The sequence below is a fragment of the Lichenostomus cassidix genome, chromosome W, assembly GCF_008360975.1.
Source record: "Lichenostomus cassidix isolate B80296 chromosome W, HeHo_3.0, whole genome shotgun sequence".
Taxonomy (NCBI): Eukaryota; Metazoa; Chordata; class Aves; order Passeriformes; family Meliphagidae; genus Lichenostomus; species Lichenostomus cassidix.
The window spans coordinates 2,954,113-2,975,553 of NC_139510.1; the positions used below are offsets into that span (position 1 = coordinate 2,954,113).

Genomic DNA, 21,441 nt, shown 5'->3' on the forward strand with positions numbered 1-21,441 from the left:
ATTTATTGTAGAACTGTAATTAGTCTTTTTGCTTGTGGTTAAAAATTAGCTTCTGAACTAAGAGTATAAATGTTCTTAGGCTTTTGCAATAGTCAGATTCGCCTGCACCAAGATGTATCTTGTCCATCATATGCCACATAATAGTGATAAGCTGCCTTGCACAGCTACTTTCAGATTCAGATTGTACTGTTTTCTTGACAACAAATGATCTAGTTCTGAAGCCCACTATAGTCACTGTGGGAAATGACAGCTGGTCTGTCTCAACTCACAAACGAGAAATGGAAACAATCCTCTAGGACCCATGAGAATCTTAGCATCAACACGAACTAGAAACAAAACAACCCAGAAAGAAAAAAGCACCTGTCTGAAGGCGGTTGTTATTGTAAAGATAGTGTGTCTAACTATAGGTAGCCAATGAGCTTGAAATGTAGTAAGTTAGGAGCCAATGGACATGTAGTGTGCATGCTATGAAATAGTATAAAAGAAGCTCTGTAGTAATAAAGTGGTCCCTTTTTTCCTCTTTGACTGAGTCGCTGTCATCTATATGAGTGTCGAGCCCACCTCAAAAGCGACATCTGGTGACCCCTACGTGATAAAATGGCTTCAGGTGGCGATCGAGAATCGCCGGTTGCTATAGGCAACACAGAGGTGGAAGCCCAGTGGAAGGAGACAGTGAAAGCTGCGGCAGGCCCAAGCCGATTTCAACCTTTTTAAGGTGAGCCACTGGGAGCCGCTGGGAAATCAAACTTCCCAAGAAGAAAAGGCGATTGTAAATATGCGGACATTTACGCTAGCCAAACGAGGTATTAAATACGCTCTATGAGTGTGCGTGCTATATTCGGGCGACTGTCCACATCTGGCGCCCGAACAGGGACTGTACTCCGAGTATGAAGATCGCGAAGCTGCTAGCAGATCGGCTACGACCGTGCAGTGAAAGCAGGGAGAGTCACACAGTGGAGACGTTATGGCTGCAGACTGAGAATCACTGTCAGGTGAGAAGGGTCGCTCCCTTCGCACCACCGGGTCGCGAGCATGGACATAGAGCTTGCTGCAGCACAAAAACTGCTCCTTAATATTCTCGCTAAGCAAGAGGAAGGAGTCAGAGACAAGGACTTAGATAAGCTCGTTTCCTATGCTAGGAAGCATGGTTATCTTAACACCCCCCCTCTGCTTTTTGCCGTGAGGGCATGGCAAGAGGTGGGAGATTTTATATTCGATCAAACAATACAGAGCAAGGGGAGCAAAGATCTCACAGCTCTAGGGGTAACGTGGCGTTCAGTAATGTAGTGTGCATGCTATGAAATAGTATAAAAGAAGCTCTGTAGTAATAAAGTGGTCCCTTTTTTCCTCTTTGAGTCGCTGTCATCTATATGTGAGTGTCAAGTCCACCTCAAAAGCGACATCTGGTGACCCCTACGTGATAAAATGGCTTCAGGTGGCGATCGAGAATCGCCAGTTGCTATAGGCAACACAGAGGTGGAAGCCCAGTGGAAGGAGACAGTGAAAGCTGCGGCAGGCCCAGGCCGATTTCAACCTTTTTAAGGTGAGCCACTGGGAGCCGCTGGGAAATCAAACTTCCCAAGAAGAAAAGGCAATTGTAAATATACGGACAGTTACGCTAGCCAAACGAGGTATTAAATACGAAGACCATGCGTTGAGAGCTCTATTATTATGGTCTAAATGACAAGGACTAGAAACTAGTTCAGAGAGTTCTTTTAGTGTGACAACATGGGAGCGAGTGGGACAGCTTATCTTTGACTTTGCTACCTGGAACAATGAAACTGCTAAAAATTTTATGACTACATGGAGGGTGGTGTATGATACTTTAAAAATAATAACACAGGAACGGGAATTGGAACAGGAGACATCTGCGGGAGTGGGAAGTCAGAGCGAAGTGGGGGGGGAATAGGAGAGGCAGATTCCCCTTCACCTTCCTGGCCGGCGGCCTTTCTGGTCCCCGCTAGGGCCGCCACTGCCGCCGCCCCTTTGCCCTCCCCCTACACTCGCCAGGGGCGCTACTGCCTGCAGGGTGCCCCAGCTCCTCCAGAACCCCCCGGTGCCTGCAGCGCCAAACCTTCCTGCGGCACCAAAAACCCCCCAGATTCGGGTGACTGGTCCACCAATGGTAGCTGCCCTGGCCATGACATCTGGGCCGGGCAGGCTGGGGCCGGGCGGACTGGGGTCGGGCAGACCAGTGCCAGAGCCCCGTGGCGAGCGGCCGGAAGAGGGACCGACTCTTATGTACCACCTACAGGTCCCCCTGGTCCCATGAACTCACCCTTTCCACCCCTGCCAGAGGATGGGTGGAGTGAAGACAAGGATGAGCCTATTATACCTACAGCCCCCCCGCTTCTGATGTAATGGACTCGCCCGTATTGTCTGCACAGGCGCCGAAGTGGCCCTATAGCCCATGGCCCGCTGTAAGCGGCGCCGCCCATACAAGCTTCCACCATCACTGTGGCTTCTCAGCGGCTGGTACCATCAACGCAGCTTAGGGGTTCGCACCCCCCTCTCATTGACTTGTGAGATCAAAGCATGGAAGGGCCTTCCTGCTCCCCACCCACCAGTCCCCCGAAGGATGTTCTTACAATGCAACCCATATCGGTAACTGTTTCTGCTTATGACCCAATTAGCTTTTGGAAACACATGAAAGCAATGGCAGTTGCTGAGGGAGACTTTGAGGTGGCAGAATGTATCTTGGGATCTATGCGATCTCCCATTGTAAATAGCCAAGTGAACTCGGAGGGCACCATCGGTGCATTTCCTGTGATTAGAGGCGGAGGACAAGTGCCCGATCAGCATGCTCCCTTTAACTGGCAAGTGCTCTCAGAACTACGCAAACTGCGAAACACAGCCTGGGATGCCCCGGCGTAGCTAAAATGCTTGCTTTTTCAGCTGCAGAAGAACTGACTCCCTTTGATATAAAGCAGATAGCAAAATTGCTCTGTTCTACAATTCAATATGGGGCATTTGAGGCTGCTTGGTGACAACTCGTTGAAGAGAGGTCCCTGAATAACCTTGAGCTGCCACAAGATGATCCCTGATTCAGGGCAGGCATGGCTCAGGTGATGGGACTACCTCCTGTCGACCACCCACACCTGCAGGTCCTCCTGCATCCTCTCATCCTAGCCCAATCTCGAGATCTAGGCATGCAGGCTCTTTTGAAAGTTGCACACATGTCAACACCTACACAGTGATATGCAACCATAAAACAAGGGCCTCAAGAACCATACATGCAATTCGTTGAACGCCTGCAAGATGCAATGGAGAAACAGATTTCAAATCTCCAGGCAAAGAGTCAGTTGATACTGCAGTTGGCAAGGGACAATGCGAATGAGGACTGTAGAAGAATCATAGATTATATACCAAAAGAAAACCCTACCTTGGAGGAGATGATAAATGCACGTGCCAAAGTGGGAACTACCTCCTACCAAATGGACATGTTAGCAGACTCCCTTTCAAATAAAGCCACAGTAACACGCCTGTGTCATTGCTGCGGATGCCAAGGCCATGCAAAAGCCACTTGACCCCACAGGAATCAGTCAACTAGTGTGCCACGTTGTAACAGATGCAGAAAACCAGGACATTATACAAAGAATTGTAAATCTAAATTCCATGCAAATGGGCATCCTCTTAAGGTGCAGGGAAACTGGAAGAAGAACGTGAAAGGGAAGCGCACGCAGACACAAGCACTTCCCCAGGGGGCACATCCAGTACAAGCTTATGTGACCAACTTGGAAGGACAAGAGGATCAGCCGGCATGGATGTTTCCATCGCCAGCACAGTAACTTTAGACTCATCAAAGGTACATAAAGTCCCCCTACAGGTGCGTGGACCTATAGGACAAGGACTAAGTGCCTTGCTAATAGGGAGATCAAGTGCGGCATTGCAAGGTATTTTCGTACATCCGGGGGTTGTGGATGCTGATTACACAGGACAAATACATGCTATGGTGTCCACACCCACCCCTCCTGTTTTTATACCTGCTCAAACTTGTATTGCTTAACTTGTTCCTTTTAAGTCCTGTGTCCCAAAAACAGATTCCAGACTATGAGGGGATCAAGGCTTCAGATCAACGGTACTACTGCAGGCGTGCTGGACTCAAGACATATCAGACCGGAGACCACAAATGGTTTGTACTTTGACTATGCAAGGTGTGACTCTATCATATATAAAAATCATGAGACTCATAGACATGGGGGCCGGTGTTACCATCATATTGGCTACTGTGTGGCCGCCCTTGTGGCCCAGGACCCCAGTGAGATCTGCCATTGCTGGCCTTGGAGGCGCCATGCAAAGCTATTTGAGTAGCAAACCTGTGTTAATCAAAAATCCAGAGGGACAAACGGCCACCATCCATCCCTACATCATTACGGCACCTCTCAATTTGTGGGGACAAGATGTTTTGACAGCTTGGGGGGTGAGAGTAGGGACAAATTTTTAATGGGGGCCACTGTGCAGAAGGACACAAAGTACCCTATGCTGCCTTTACAGTGGCTCACTGAACGACCTATATGGGAAAATCAGTGGCCCCCAACAGATGAAAAATTAGTCGCCCTTCACGAATTGGTTCAAGAGCAATTGCAACAGGGACATATTGAACCATCTACGAGTCCCTGGAATACACCTGTATTTGTGATCAGAAAAAAATCAGGGAAATGGAGGCTGCTCCATGACCTATGCCAAATTAATGCAGTGATAGAGAGCATGGGTACTTTGCAGCCTGGAGTGCCATCCCCTACAATTATACCTGTTGGATGGGACATATTTATTGTTGACTTAAAAGACTGTTTCTTTATCATTCGGCTTCATCTGAAAGATATTCCAAAATTTGCATTTACAGTACCATCTGTTAATCATGCTTAACCCCTGAAACTATATCAATGGAAAGTGTTGCCACAGGGTATGAAAAATAGCCCAACCATTTCTCAATGGTATGTTGCACAAGCTTTGTCAACAGCTAGGGAACAATTCCCTGGAGTTTATTGCTATCATTACATGGATGATATCCTGGTAGCAACTCCCACGAAAGAGAATTTGTTACAAATCCAACCACATTTTCTTAAGGCACTGCAAAATTATGGTGTGGCTAGCACAGGTCTTTCCCATGAGAACTTTCTTCTGTGTTTTATAAACAAAGATAAAGTTTGGATGTTATTGAAACAGTGTCTCGAGATTTGGACAGTTCAGGCCTGGCCGATCAGGCCTAGGGGGAGGTTTCTGACTGACCAATCTGGGTGACCTCTGAAAAGTCTATATAAGTTGGAATCAAAATAATAAAGCTCTCTTTTCTTGCCACACTGAGAACCCGGGTCTTTTTCTCTGCTAGCGGCTCAACAGTGACATTATGGCTTGCAGATAGCTCCAGAAAAGGTACAGCAGCAACCCCCTTGGAGATACCTGGGAGTGAAAATACTTGAACAAACAATACAGCCCCAGAATCTTCAATTTAAAAAATTGATTCGTACCTTGAATGATGCACAAATATTATTGGGTAATATAAATTGGCTATGGCCCTATCTAGAGTTTACCACAGTGCAATTATCCCCATTGTTTAATATCCTTAAAGGGGATCCAGACTTAACCTCATCGAGAAATCTAACCCCTGAAGCAGAAAGAGCACTGGAAGAAGTGCAGCAAGCTATCTCAAACTGACAAGTCTACCGGGTAAACCTAACAACTGTTGATATCGTTGTGTTTCTTGTCACCCCAGATTTCTACCCTTCAGGCATTATTGGACAATGGAATGACCAGTGGTCTGATCCCTTGCATGTTTTAAAATGGGTCTTCTTGCCTCACCAACCTAAGAAAGCAGAACCTACGCTATTTGAACTAATTGCCCAACTGATTATCAAATGCTGACAAAAATGCCTGCAATTGATAGCCAGAGACCCTGCAAAGATCATACTTCCTGTTCAACGGGAATATTTTGAATGGTCTTTGGCAAACAATGCTTCTTTACAGAGTGCATTGCAAAATTTTTTAGGGCAGATTGCTTACCATCTGCCCAGCCACAAATTGTTAAAATTGGCAAAATCAACCACCTTATCCTTACAGCCAAAGAACAGCCGTGTGCCATTGCAAGGACCCACTGTCTTTACTGATGGGTCAGGGAAGACAGGAAAAGCCTTTGTTACCTGGAGGGATGAGTCTGGGTGGCAGGTGCTGGAAAGACACTAGTCAGGCTCTGCTCAGCTTGTTCAACTAAGAGCCGTGGCCATTGCATTCCAGCGTTTTTCTTTTGTACCATTGAATCTTGTTACTGACTCTGCTTATGTTGCAGATATTACACAATGCCTTGATTGCTTGCTTTTGAAGGAAGTTAATAATGCTGCCCTTTTTCACTGTTGAAGACCTTATGGTGTGCACTTCAGGACCGCACCCATTCCTATTCTATCTTACATGTAGGAAGCCACACCAATTTGCCAGGATTCATAGCAGAAGGTAATGCCAGAGCTGATAAGTTAGCCAAGCCTACGTGGATGGCACCTCAACCTGATAAATTAGTACAAACTAAAGCATCACATGACTTTTTCCATCAGAGTTCGTGTTCTTTGCAAAAGCAATTTCTGCTAACGCCCACTGAGGCTTGTGATATTGTTAGTTCTTGCTCTGATTGTCAGGGCTTCACCATGCCTTTACTGGCAGGCATTAACCCTAGAGGCTTACAAGCCTTGCAAATTTGGCAAACAGACGTCACCCATATTGCCGAATTTGGCCATTTCAAATATGTGCATGTTTCTATCGATACCTTCTCCTCTGCCATGTGGGCATCTGCACACACAGCTGAAAAGAGTCAGGATGCTATTGCTCATTGGCGATTGGCCTTTGCTGTTTTAGGTGTACCTTCCTCCGTGAAAACTGCCAACAGCCCGGCCTATGTCTCTCAAAAGATGCGGTGGTTTTTACAACTCTGGGGTATGATGCATAAATTTGGTATTCCCCATTCTCCCACAGGTCAAGCTATTGATGAACGTGCTCATGGTTCTTTGAAAAGCATTTTAGAAAAACAAAAAGGGGGAATGTGATGAGAAACCCCACCAAGCCAGCTGGCAAAAGCTTTATATACAATCAATCATCTTACAGTGCCACCAAATTCTAATAATGCTGTTCTTTTGAATCATTTTCTCTCGTTGCAGTCTACAGGCGAAACACACCTACCCCGAGCAAAAGTATGGGTATGAGATTTAATAACTAACAAGTGGGAAGGTCTGTGGCACCTTGTCACCTGAGGGCGTGGGTATGCTTGTGTTGTCACAGATACTGCTGTGTGGTGCATACCTGAGAGGTGTATGCACGTCCTGATTTGCAACGTCAAAAGCGTCATGATACCAACAAGCAAACTTCAGAAGATGATGGCGGAGTGGAGTCACAAACAATCCTTGCACTCTTTTACAAGAGAATGCAATGACACCTTTAAGTTCTTGGATTTAGAAAAGTGTGTTTCAGTTTCAGTTTTAGATTTAGCTTTAGCCTCAGAAAATAAGGTTGATGGTTTGATTTCACTTGCTTTGTTAGGTTTGTTAGTTAATGATAGTTTTGTTAGACACATTATATTGCAAATTTGCTATCATCAAAGAACTACAATAAAGTATTTCATGAAAATGGGATATTTGATTGTAATTGTCATCTGTGTTGTTTCACTCCTTGTGCTGTGTTTGTTATCTTTCCTGCCAGGGCCCAGCAGAAGATTGCAAATGCTGCAATTCTGGTTGAAAAACAAAAAGGGGGAACTTTGGGAACTGACAACTGGTCTGTCTCAACTCACAAACAAGAAATGGAAACAATCCTCTAGTACCCATGAGAATCTTAGCGTCAACATGAACTAGAAACAAAACAACCCAGAAAGAAAAAAGCACCTGTTTGAAGGCGGTTGTTATTGTAAAGATAGTGTGTCTAACTATAGGTAGCCAATGAGCTTGAAATGTAGTAAGTTAGGAGCCAATGGACATGTAGTGTGCATGCTATGAAATAGTATAAAAGAAGCTCTGTAGTAATAAAGTGGTCCCTTTTTTCCTCTTTGACTGAGTCGTTGTCGTCTATATGTGAGTGTCGAGCCCACCTCAACAGTGACAGGTCACTATTAGCCTAAAGCCTTCAATGGGCTTCATTCTTTCATGACTGAAACAATACCAATTTCTTCCCAAATTTTAAAAGCATTTATCATTTTGGTAGCTAATTTAGAAAGCAGCAGTAGGAATATTGAGTCAAGTCCATTTCTTGATTGCTCATTGACATGAATCAAATTAAAGAACATATTCGTTGAACTAAACACTCGAATAAACCAAACACTAAATTCAAGAATTTCACATTGAACTGCCGTATGTAAGCTTGATTTCTCTGCTACACATACATCTTACAGAAAATAGTTAAAGTAGCAATTTAGAAATACATGCACTCTTAAAACGGATAAATTAAATCAAATTTTTAAGAATAGGGCCTAGATTCTGTGGCCAGAAAAAAATTTGGTTTCATAGATCTCAGTTTGACACTACACTAACTGCTATAGTAGCTAAACACTCATTTTGGCTTCTACTGGTTTTATAGAGAACATGATCTTATGATCAGCTCAAGACTGAAATTATTCTGAAAAAAACATTTGAAACTTCACCAACACCTTCTAAATCTCTCCAGCAGCAGCATACAAAGAAATTGTTTTGCATTGCATGTATTAAAAAGGGATGTGTGACTCAATCTCCTTAACTTTTCAATCAAAACTTCACTTGCTATTCAAGATCTAAAAAACCTTATTGTCTTTAAACTACTTCTCTTGGTAGGCTATTAGTTTTTGAGGAAGTATGATTTCGTGTGGCTAGCACAGGTCTTTCCCATGAGAAATCCTTTTGTGTTTTATAAATAAAGATAAGGTTTGGATGTTATTAAAAACAGTGTCCCAAGACTTGGACGGTGCAGACCTGGCCAATCAGGCCTAGGGGGAGGTTTCTGACTGACCAATCTGGGTGACCTTTGAAAACTCTATATATATGATGAAATCAAAACAATAAAGGCCTTTTTCCTTCTTGCCACTAAGAACTGGATTCTTCTCTCTGCTAGCGGCTCAACAGCGACAATTTCGTACCACTCGTATCCTATATTTCATCTGTAAGGTTATTTAAAAGTATATGTTTCCTAAATATAGGAGACAAAATATACCATCCAGAAACTCTAATTAAATATCAAAAAAGGTCTCAGAACAGATAACAAAATTGGCCACAGATGACCAGGACTGGATGATTGTGGTGGTTTTGCCTAGCCCAGAACATCAGCAAGGTAACTTTAACATCTAAGAGAAATTTAAACCCTTCAAAAGCTGTTGTGGTAGGTTTGAAGAGGTGTCTGAGGGGTGGGGAGTGGCACAATGATGGCTCCTGTGTGTCCTGTGTGTGAAGGTTCTGGAAGTTTTTCACCAAGTCCAGTAGAGCCAATCTCTGATGGCTCTGAAAGTGATGGACATGCTGCTGGCCAAATCTGGGCCAATTAGAGATGTCAGCTACACATCTGTGAAAACATATTCAAGAAAAAATCAAAACAAAGTAGTCACACACTTCTTTTAGCTAGAGGAGGAGGAAGAGGTGAAAATATGTGAGGGGAAAACAACATGGAGACACCTAGGTCAGTGGAGAAAGTGGGGGAAGAGGTGCTCCAGGCACCGGAGCTGAAAACCCTCTGCTAGCTGTGGTGAAAACTATGGGGGGAGCAGGAGGTTCCCCCTGCAGCCCATGGAGTCCACAAGGATGCAGAAATCCACCCACAGCCCAAGGGGAGGTGCCCACACCAGAAGAGCAGGTAGATGCCTGGAAGAAGCTGTGATCCAGTGGGAGTCCCACATAGAAAGCTAAAGCTGCAAAGGCCTTGCAAGAGAGAGGAAGGCCTTGCTCCTGGGATGGAAGCAGCCTGGCCTCGGCTCGGAAGTCTGCATCCTATGGACAAAAGAACTCATGTTGCAGCAGAATTCAGGTGAGATGCTGCTCGTGAGATCAGACCCACACCAAAGAAGTTTGCAGAGGACTGTCTGTCGTGGGAGGGACCCCATAGCTAAGTAGAGGATCCCTCTCCCTGATGGACTGACCAGAGAAAAAAAACCCTTACCCTGCCTCCTTCCCATGTTGTTGGTTGGAAAGAGGGAGGGGGTTGAGCAGAGAAACAGTGTTTGTAGTAGAAGAATTGTGGTGATGAATGGATTTATGGACTAAGAAAAAACATATACCCTGTCCCCTACCCGAGCTGTTGGTTGGAAGGAGGGAGAGGGGTGAACAGAGAAATGTTGTCTGAGGGGGGTGAGTGAAGGGACAGTGTCTGAAAAGTTTATTTTTACTTCTTATTTATCCTAATTTATAAATTATTAGTGTATTGGGTTTGTGTGGCCAGGTTTTCAGAGCCAATGCCAGATGGCTCCAGGACAACCCCAGAGCTGGCCAAAGCCAAGCTAATCAGAAATGGTGGTAACACCTCTGTGATAACATATTTAAGAAGGTAAAAATGTTATTGCATGAAGGTAATTTCACTCAGAGAAGAGAGAACTGAGAATATGTGAGATGAACAACTCCGCAGACACCAAGGTCATTGGAAAAGGAGGGGGAAGAGATGCTTCAGGTGTTGGAGCTGAGATTCCCCTGCAGCCCATGGTGAAGCATCTGTGCCCATGCAGCCCATGGAGGACCATGGGGATGCAGAGATCCACCTGCAGCCTGTGGAGGAGACCCACACTGGAGCAGGTGAATGCTTGAGAGAGGGCTGTGAACCCATGGGAAGACTGCACTGCATCAGGCTCCTGGATAGGGTCCTGTGGACCCATAGAGAGAGGAGTCCACACTGGAGCAGGTTTCCTGGTAGGACTTGTGGGGGACCCATGCTGGAGCAGGCTGTGCCTGAAAGATTACACCTCATGGAAGAGGAACCCACATTGGAGCAGTTTGTGAAGAACTGTAGCCCAAAGGAAAGACTCATGCTAGAGCAGTGGGATGGACTCACACTGGAGAAGTTAATGGAGAAAAATCTCCTGTGGGAGGGGCCCCATGGTGCAGGAGGGGAAGGACTCCTCTCCCTGAGCAGTGGGAGAAACAACAGGAGATGAACTGACCATAATGCCCACTCTACATCTCCCTGCACTGCTGGGGTAGAAGGTAGAGCTGGGGGGGAAGGTGTTTTTAAGGGTCTTATTTTACTTCTCATTATCCTGCTCTGATTTTGTTAGTAATAAATTCAATTAATATCTCTAATTTGAGACTGTTTTGCCCATGATGGTATTTGATGAGTGATGTCTCCCGGTCCTTATCTCAATTCATGAACCCTTGGTTATATTTTCTCTCACCATCCAGTTGTGGAGGGGAGTGAGTGAGCGGCTTTGGTGGTTGTCTGGCAGCCAGCCAGAGTCAAACAACCACAAATAGACAGATAAATAGATAACATTCTAAGAGAGAGCCAACAAGTTTAACATAGTAGAAATATTTAAAAAAATTACTAGAATTCCTTGAGGCAATCTCTTGATAAAATGACTAAATAACAAATATGATATCTCATTATATGAAAGAAAAGGTTCTCTGGAGGATTAAAAATTTAGGGAAAAGGTCGAAAAATTGTGGAGGGAGACTACAGGAGGATCTCACTAGTACCTGTGCCAGTCCTTTTGGCACTTAACATACTCTAGTTATTTGGAATAAGTCATTCCAACTAATTGAAAGATATAAACCAGATAGCAATCCTGACAAGGAATATTTCTTTCCATACAGCAGGATACTATCAAAAGCACAGATTTATATTCTGTTTCAGAAATTAGCCTCAGATTTCTCTAAATATCTGTGGCAGGACGTCCCCCCTCTCCCTCTACCACATAGCTGGGCCATAAAGATAAACTCAGGCTGGGTCAAAAGCCCATCAAGGGGTTATCTCTTGGTGCCCGAGAGTCTGGAGCCTCCAACCCAGAATCCATATCTTGGTATGGAGAGCAGATGTGGAAAGAGATGAAAAGAATAAATACGTGACCGAAAGACACACTTTTACACTATAAAAGACACACAAAATATCACAGAGGCAGAAGCATCCTACACACACTCTGGAAATGTGCAAGGACTTCTCCCCACAGTCTGGACGCAGGCTCTGCTGGTTAGTTTCCTGGGGATTGAGTGAAAGGATTCCGAGGTATACTTCAGCACCAGATTGATGTTGGTAAGATACATTGATTCCTAAGTTATATTATTTCTTGCTAGCTGTAATAATATGTACCTTTTCGTGAGCTGAATTAGCCCTACTAGTAGTTACTTTTATTTTATTTTATTCCTGTGTAGTATGTAGTTTTGTCCCAAGTCCTATATCTGTTATTTTCTGTGTCTAATAAATGATAATTTATGTCATATTAGACCTAATTGGCCATTATTAAAGAACTTGCAAACAAGACCAGGTCTTGGGGTGCTGGCCACCAGAATAAGAGCTACTGCCTGCTGCTAAAGGCCTGGGCAAAAGGCAGAAATTCATCTAAGCTCCTGTCTCCATTCATAACAATATCATGGGACATTCTGTTTCTCCTACTACAGTGGCAGGAGGGACTCTACTCAGAAATCCTGATCTTGTGAAAAGAGTATCCTTCAACATAGGAATAATCCTTTAGGTATCACTGACTTCTGCCTGGCTCTTGATAGAACAATCTTGAGGTGAATTTGTGGTCTGACACTGAGAAAAGGTCTAATGAAGATAAACAAATGTTTAATTAATTTTCTTCTATACTGTTTGTATATGAAGTTGATTAGAGTGACTTTGGTTTCATACTGGATAGTCTTGCTCCACTAATTCTCACAGTCCCAATAATCATCCAGAAAAAGGTTACCACTGTTTCACTCTACCCCAGTAATCAGTTTAGGAGGACAAAGGCACGTGAACCAAAGAGGAATAGTCCAAAATTCAAACACCTGATATATGCTTTGGAAATCATCTGCTTGTTTAGAGTGGCATAGCAAAGCAGACCATGATCTGAGAATAACCAGCTTATCAGAACACATGACTTATCTCTGCTCTGATTGTTTGCTTCATTAACCTGTTGGTATCAGACACAGATAAGACTACATTTTTTGTGGTTGCATGCTGTCTTTTGTTCCCTGGAACTTGAAATATTTCATTGGGGCCCCGAGACACTGCTGCAAAACAAATTGCATGCAACACAGCTGTTCACTTAGGGACTTTTATAAACCAAGTACAGAAAAAAATTTCCAGAATCAACTTTTAGGGCAACTTCTAGAAGCAACCTGCTTCTGAACAAAACCATTAATACAGTTTTTTTGCTAGCACTATTCTAATATCCAGTAGCATCTTATTGGATTTCATGTCCTATAATGCTAGATGTACTAAAGAGCACTCTGGTAAACCTGACTGTAGTGCCAGTGCACAGAAGTGAGAGTTAGTAATATGAGCAGAGACACAAGAGAAAAAAGAGAAGACAGATGTGATTTCTCAGAACCTGGTCAGCAAATCCAGGATTTCTAATTCAGTTTTTCTGATTTCAAGATGAATATATCTACCAACTCCAGTGACCGAATAGATTGTTTATTTTCCCTCCATCAAATATGCTTGTTAATTTCACAATAAGACAAAAAGTTTTGCCTTTATGAATTTTAGTAGCATTTATCAGCAATTTTAATTCACATGAAAATCACAATTTTATAATTAAGATATAATACAAGGGAAACAGTTTGCTGAAAAGGTCCTGAAAATTCATCACTATAAGCTTCTGAAAAGGCCTGTGACTCAGAATTTTTCTCAACAAATCTGTGTATTTTTCATAAATCACAGCAATCTGTGTAACTGCTAATCCAACATGTACTTAAGACAAAATACTGTAGCTTTTCAGATTATTTTTTCAACAACAATGTAAAGTTTTGAGCCAAGGGCATAATGAAAATTCTTAGACATCGGTCTGAGGGCAGCAAAAGAATGGGATTGAAACAACTGTAATTAAGAAGGAAGTAAGTATCTCTTGAGGAGAGCAAGGAAAGAGTGAAGGAAAGGACAGATGAAAAAATCAAAATATTTTCACTGACAAGGAGAACCCAGTGTTGAAAGGCAGGCAAACACAGGCTATGCATGACAACAGCATGATACTTTGCCTCCAAAGAAGGATTCCATGGCTTAGAAAAACAAGTTAATATATGAGATATAAACTGAATTAGGATTTATACTAAATCCTTTGAAATATTAAAGAAGTTATTAGCATGTTGGCAAGCAAGGACATACACATCAATTATAATAAATTACAGTTACTAAGTTCACTAAAGCAATGACACATGCACAAATGCACATGCATATACTCAATATCACTCAGAATTTCCTGTGTGTGTGATGCTTCATAGAAATGAAAGCAATCAGATTATGAAAGGAAGAAGTCTTACAAGCATATCACACAGTCCAAATAAAGCAGATTTACTGATTCTTTTTTTAATGGTTTTCTGACAGGCCCATACTTATCTTTGGACAGTGACAATTACTTTCTCAAAAGGGCCAGTATGATTTTTTTGTTTATTTAGGGTTTTTTAGTAAAAAAACAATCATTATTCTTTACTCAAACATTTATTATACATTCATTTTTATTGCATTTATGTTTCCAGACCCTTTGTACATTTCAAAGATGAAAATTCTCTGCTTAATGTAGAAACATGTTTTCAAACAGAAAATGGAATCCCTCATCTGGAGAAAAACAACACTGACTTTTACAGGTTCCTGGACTCATCTACCAAAGTGGTATCAATAACAATAGGGATTGTAGAAAGGGTGCTCACAGGAACCCTACTGTCACTTTAAATAGAAGGAGTTACTGCTTTCCTTGGATTAAGGTGGACTTCCCTCCTGCACAGGCAGACCAGAAAAAATCCTCATAGGGAACTGAGTTTCTTTAGCTAAACCGTCAACTTTTGTATTCAAACAAGAAAATGTAGGGTTTTTTTTACATTGAATATTTTTCCCACTAGCTTTACTTTAAGCTTGCACATGTTGAAATATCTGTAATTTGATGCACTACTGTGGTGGTTTTGATTGGCCCAAAACATCAGTAAAGTATTTTTAACATCTAGGAGAAATTTGGACCCCTCAGAAGCTGTTGTGGTAGGCCTGGGGAGGTGTCTGAGGGGTGGGGAGTGGCACAAAGATGGCTCCTGTGTGTCCTGAGTGAAAGTTCTGGAAGTTTTTACATCAAGTCCAGCAGAGCCAATCTCTGATGGCTCTGAAGGTGATGGACATGCTATCGGCCAAGTTTGGGCCAATTGGAGGTTCTGGTTATGCCTCTGTGAAAACATATTTAAGAAGAAATCAAAACAAAGCAGGTATGCACTTCTTTCACTTCTTTGTAGTTGGAGGAGGAGGAGGTGGAGGTGAAAATATGTGAGGGAGAACAGCATGGAGATTGCCAAGGTCAGTGAAGAAGGGGGGGAAGGGGTGCTCCAGTGCTCCCGGCACCGGAGCTGAAACTTTCTGCTAGCCATGGTAAAAGCTATGGGGGAGCAAGAAGTTTCTCCTGCAGCCCATGGAGTCCATAAGGATGCAGAAATTCACCCACAGCCCACTCCAGAGGAGCAGGTGGATGCCTGGAAAAGACTGTGAACCAGTGGGAGTCTCATCTAAGAGTTAAAACTGCAAAAGGCCTTGACTAGGAGAGAAAGGCCTTGCTCCTGGGATGGAAGCAGCCTGGCCTCGGCTCGGGAGAGTCTGCACAGCACCTTATGGACAAAAAGACTCATGTTGCAGCAGAATTTGGGCAGGATGTTGCTCGTGAGATTGGACCCATGCCAAAGAAGTTCCCAGAGGACTGTCTCTCGTGGGAAGGACCCCTGGCTAAGTAGAGAACCTCTTTTCCTGATTGGACTGACCAGAGAACCCCTCAACCTGCCCCCTGTCTGTTGCTCGTTTGGAAAGAGGGAAAGGGAGGGGGGGGTGAGTGCAGAAACTGCTTCTTAAGAGGGTGGGGGTGAGAGCAGAAAAAAACTGTCTGAAGAGAGAGAGAAACAAGTAGAGATAAAGAGTATTTGTAGTAGAAGAATTGTGGTGATGAGTAAATTTGAGAATCTGCTCTGTGGACTGAAAAGAGACCCCACACCCTGCCCCCCACCCAGCTTGTTGATTGTAAATGAGGAAAGGGGGTGAATACTATGGGTTCGTAAGAGGGAGGGGGGAGTGAACAAAAACTGTATGAAAAGTTTATTTTTGTCTGCATTTATCCTCCAACTCTGTTAGGTAATTAAAACACTGTTTTGCAACTTTAAGCTTGGAGCCTGGTTGCCCTTTTTCTTTTTCTGTGCGTCCTCCTGGCAATGTCCTGTCTAAAACCCATGACAACTACACAGCAAAAAAGTGAAAGTGAATGTGGCTTAAAAGACAAAAATGCATTGGAAAACTATCAACACTTTTTTTCTAGATCTAAACACAGAAGAAACACTACATAGTCTATTCCTTTAAATACTATAATGAAAAACTGTAATGGAAGAACAATTTTAAGGAAGATAAACTTAACAGAACCTAACAAGTGAATACCTAAAAAGAATTACCAACATACACTCTGATAACTTGAATCTCCCTAGTCTCCTTAATCAGTTAAAAGAAAATTCATAGGCACCAAAGTGTAATAACAATTTTGCCTTGTCTTTTTACATTATAAGAATGGATACAGAACATTTATTGAAAACTATTTTCAAACAACAACAGTAGGGAGCAGAGTCTAGATACAACCAGCAAAAGAATTTGATTCTTAAGTCATTTGATTGGCCAAATAGTTGTCATTGGTCATACTTACTTTTGAAAGGTGATGTTCAGATGAAAATCCCAAACCATAGACTGTATTTGCTCTGCTGTCTGCCCATTGGCCAAACTTCTGGGATGTTTTTGTAAATGTCATGTTGGGGGTGATAGTGCTATTTATTATTGCCTGAAAAAAAAGTAATAGTGGTAAAAAAGGGGCTCTGTGGTTTTGATTTTTTTTGAAAAGTTTACTCAATAATTGAAAATGTCAATATTATAAACATGTATCTATGTACACTGAAAAAAACTTGCAACTAGGGAACAATTTCTAATTCAATGACAGCTAAAATTATAAAGCATATATTGGCATACATTCTTTAAAAGGAGCAAAAGGGGAGGGGCATCTGTTTGAAATTGCAAGTAGTCATTGAATAGGCAGCAAATCTAAAAAAAGTCCTTTAAAGCATCCATATAGGCTAATAAGATCAGAATAGAAGAACTAGTGAAGTTGTCTTTTGTCTCACAAGTGTATTTCTTTGTTCCCTAAAGCAATGCCTCTCAAGACCTATTATAAATTCCACAGTTGCATTCCCCCTGTTGCATATGCAATACTTACTGGAAAACATGCAATAAAACAAGAAGCACAATTTATTTTTAAGCTTTTGTATTGCACGAATCTGTTTTTTCATTTATTCACACAGAAACATGACTAACAGTGATAGGGTCATACACCAACTACAGAAGACCTACGCTTAGAATAATTTTTCTTCTCTCAATCTTGTTACGTACAAGATGAAAGTGCATCTTCCAGAATACAGCTGTAACTGTTACATATTCATTAAGTCCCAAAAAAAAGCTATTTACACTTCAACCACCCCTCTTTCTTCGATCTTTGCTCCCTTTCATCAGCACGGCACCATCTTGGGCCCTCTGGTTTGCCTCAGGGCTGAAGGCAGAAATCCCCTCTCAGTGTTTCTTCAGCTCTAATTCAATTTGTGGCTGACAGCTTTTCAGGGAGGTGTGAATGGAGATAAAAGATTTCTTGGGATGCATGAGGTCTGTTTCTTTTTATTTCTTTAGGGCGTCTTGATCTCTGGCCTTGTGGCTTATCAGCTTAAAAGACATTTATTACCATGTATTTCTTACCACGTTTTCTAACAAACATATTACAACTATCTCAAAGTTATAATTCACTCTAACTTTGTTTCTACTTAACTATATTTTCTCTTAGTGTTACTTTACACAGTACATTATCACTTGTAAATGTTAAATTCATATATGCGAAAGCCAACATTCATTATTCACTCATTTATCACAGGTCCTACTATCTCACAATACAGAGTTGGGAATATTTTGAGCATCAGTGTGCACATGCTTTGTTCTGCTTCTATGAAACCATAACCCCTGCCATACTCCCAGCAGTTGAAAATGAATGATTAGTGTTGAATCCTAGAGCAGCAACAAAATTCACAGGGTCCAAACCAACTTCTCTGTTGAAGATAAAGAAATCTTAGTTTTATTCTTTGGATAGCAGGAACCGGACTGATGCATAGACAATAACAATATTTTCTCAGAATGGTAACAGGGAGAAACTTCAGCATCAGAGAGACCAAGTAATGCTCTCCCAAGCCTGAGATATTCTAGAAGTTAAATCCAACCTATACTACTTTATCCTGGGTAACCCAAAATGTTGGTTTATTCCACATCTATCTGTGCCCAAAATTGTTACTGTCTCCTTAAGACCCTGTGGCCATAAATGGAACCATCTTTAAAAAGTTGGGCTTGCTCAGGCAGAGGACTCTTGCCTTTTGGCTGTTTCCCTTTTGTTCTTCCAAGGAGAAGGGGCTGAGGCAGCACAGGCTGAGGCTCCCCTTGGTTTTCTTTGGGTGTTCTCCCAAGGGGGTTACTTTGGGCAGGTTTTCTGAGAGGCCGTATTTCGAGGTCCTGAACTGCTCCAAGGTAAATTCCACAAATACCTGTCTACAGCCACAATATCGAGCTGAAAAGAACAGAACAGCCCCACTCCATGCGGTCGCCCCAGCCAGCCAGTAACACCCACTCAAAGTGGGAAGGCAGAGAGTCTGAGTCGCCACAGCCAGCTGTCTGCTGCTTCTGTTGAGGAGAAAGCGAAATCCCTCTGCAAGTTCCAGCTGTTGACCAAGTTCCAGCTGCCAGAGTGTTTCAGCTGCTTTTCTCAGCGGAGCTGCCACTGGAGAGATAAGAGCAGCATTTGGCTGTTTTTAGACTCTAGGTTTTCTTTTTTTGTTTTGTCCTTGTTGCCTGTTGATTGTTGTTTGGGGGAAGAGGTAGGTTTTGTAATTGCAGAGTTTTGGCTTTCTGTGTTGCTTATTTTTTTCTTCCTTAATTCTGTCTCTCCATGCATAGTTGGGAGAGGGGGGAGAGCTGCTGCCATCTTTGTCTCTCCACATGCTGTCATCTGTGGAGAGCACCATCTTGGGGGAGGGGTTTCTCCACCATTTTGAGTTTCTCTTTGTACTCAGTGATTCACCCCAATTGAGCCCAGAGACACTTCAGGGACCAAGTCAGAGAAGTGGGTATTTGCTTTATTCAGTGCACCGGATGTGTGGGGAATTCTCTCCGCCAAACACACACACTTCAGTACCGCCAAAGGCACAGTGTTATAGGTAAAATTAATGAATATTCATTACATTCCCCAGGATAGGAGTGGTTATACAAATTACTTCTCATAAGTCATTAATATTACTAGTGATTTCTTGTGCTCAATGGCAAAAGGATTCCTTTTGCCCCCTTTTATCTTGATAAGATTAAGGGAATCCACAAGGCCAGAACTGACGGGTGCCATGCTGGTGGAAGGGACAAAAGCTCAAAGAAACAAGAATGGTTGAAGTGCAAATAGATTTGGGTTTTCTATTTGACCACTCCTTTCTCATCAGGGAGTTCATGACATTTCAGCAACTTTGCAACTACTGATTGTTACTTTTTTTTTCTTTCCTGTTACTTAGTTTTTTGGGGTTTTTTTAAACTAAATTGTTATTTTTTCACTTATATCTACTTGTATTCAGTTCTCCTTTTTAGCGGAAAGGGATTGGTTAAAACTAAAGGAGAGGTAACTCATTTTGGAGTGTCTGCCCCTTAACTTCTCTTAAGTCAAGACAAATTTGGCACCCAACTAAAAGGGACACGAAAGTGAAAGTGAAAAAATAAAAATTTTGACCAAAGCATTTGTGTATTGGGTACAGAACTCCCTGGTCACCATGCTGCTCTGTCTAATCATGGGGGTGTGGCACCTAAGCTTGTATACTTCTCTATATATATGGGAAATTTTGCCCGAGATATAGATCTTTTTCAAATCAGGGACACAAACCAAGATTGCATTGTTGATATACTCTATGATATCAGCTTATGTAAAGATAACATCAGAGGCAAGGAAGATCATTTGGGATGTGTATTTGTTGCTGTTTGCTTGTCCTGGTCTTGGCTGCTACTTCTGGGACTTTATTAATTAATTTCACCCAGCCTGTTGGGGAAACAGGACGGAATGATTTTTGTTGCTGTTGTACCTGGAACAAAGCGATATTCACATGAACCCAGTTCAGTGAAAAGCAGCAGAAGAAGTTTATTGTTGTAATTTCTCTTTATATATGGTAAAAACTCATAGGTGATTGGACAGTGGTCACCCACCCCCCAGGGTGATTGGATGAAGTCCTACAACACCCAATTCCAAACATGCTCTGTCTTGGATCAAAGCAGATCAGGAAAAACAGCAGGTGTTTAATTATTATCTCGTTTGCATATTTTGCATGGGAAAGAAAAAGTTCTCAAGAAAGGGCCTGTGTAGCCACAGATTTTTCCCAGACTTTCACCTCCTTCTCCCCCTTCAGGTCTCACACATCACTTTTTGAGAATGTTGATTTCCCTCTGAATGTTAAAGACACCATATTTTTGTTGCTTATTCTGCTATGTGTCCTCTATATGGCCTACAACATGTTTAGAATCAGGGTAGAGATTTCCAGGGAGGTTGCCCAGGGATCTGCCCCAGTGGTGGACAATCCTGAGTGGCATGGATAGTTGGCATGGACATAGACCAGATTCCAAAGAAATCTTCTGCCCCGATGGTTTGGAAGTTCCCCCCTGAACAAATACAGAACCCAGCTAAAGTAGTGAAATATCTGAAAGAAAATTGCAGTGGCAGTTCCAAAGAGGGGCAGTTTATTGCACTGTGCTGTGAAGTAGCAGGCTGCAGGGGGGCTGCAGGAGCCGGCAGCCCCCCGGAACGGGGTCCCTGGTCTGTGTATCTCCACCGGGTCCGAAGCAGGCGGCCCCCGGGATCCGCTCGGCATGGTGTGGGTCTCGTAGCCACAGAAATTCAGCAGGAAACAAAGTAAGACGAAGAAACGAACTGGACCCATCTCTGTTCTGCCAGGGAGGTTTATTTGGGGTAAGGGGAGAGGGTTGCAGGGAAAGGAGGGGGAGAGGAAAGCAAGGACGGGATAGGGGCTGCCAGCTCAGAGATGAGACCTCGAGCTGACGCAGACACTGGCTTATAAGGGAAAGGGGTGGGACTGGCTCTGAGAGAGCCAGCCCCAGGAGGAGGAAGGCAAGACTGGCAAGGGGTACACACAAGGTTTCAGCTACAGCAAGATGCATATTTCAAAATGAACCAATAGCATACAGGGCAGGGGAACAAAGGAAGCCACATGGAATCCTAAAGAACCACATTGCTTCAGTGCTGGGCCCTGGCTACTGCTT

General features: G+C 42.9%; 1 protein-coding gene and 1 pseudogene across 2 annotated transcripts in view; one reads left to right on the forward strand and one right to left on the reverse strand.

The window, feature by feature from the left end:
* The window catches only part of LOC146425317 (homer protein homolog 1-like), a 327,102-nt gene that overhangs the window by 227,801 nt on the left and 77,860 nt on the right, over positions 1–21,441 (reverse strand). For both annotated transcript variants that reach the window (XM_085041671.1, XM_085041672.1), the window contains exon 3: positions 16,766–16,897. In XM_085041671.1, the coding sequence (XP_084897797.1) occupies positions 16,766–16,897 (132 nt within the window). The remainder of the gene's footprint in view (positions 1–16,765; positions 16,898–21,441) is intronic.
* LOC146425321 (endogenous retrovirus group K member 6 Gag polyprotein-like) lies at positions 2,536–3,788 on the forward strand (annotated as a pseudogene).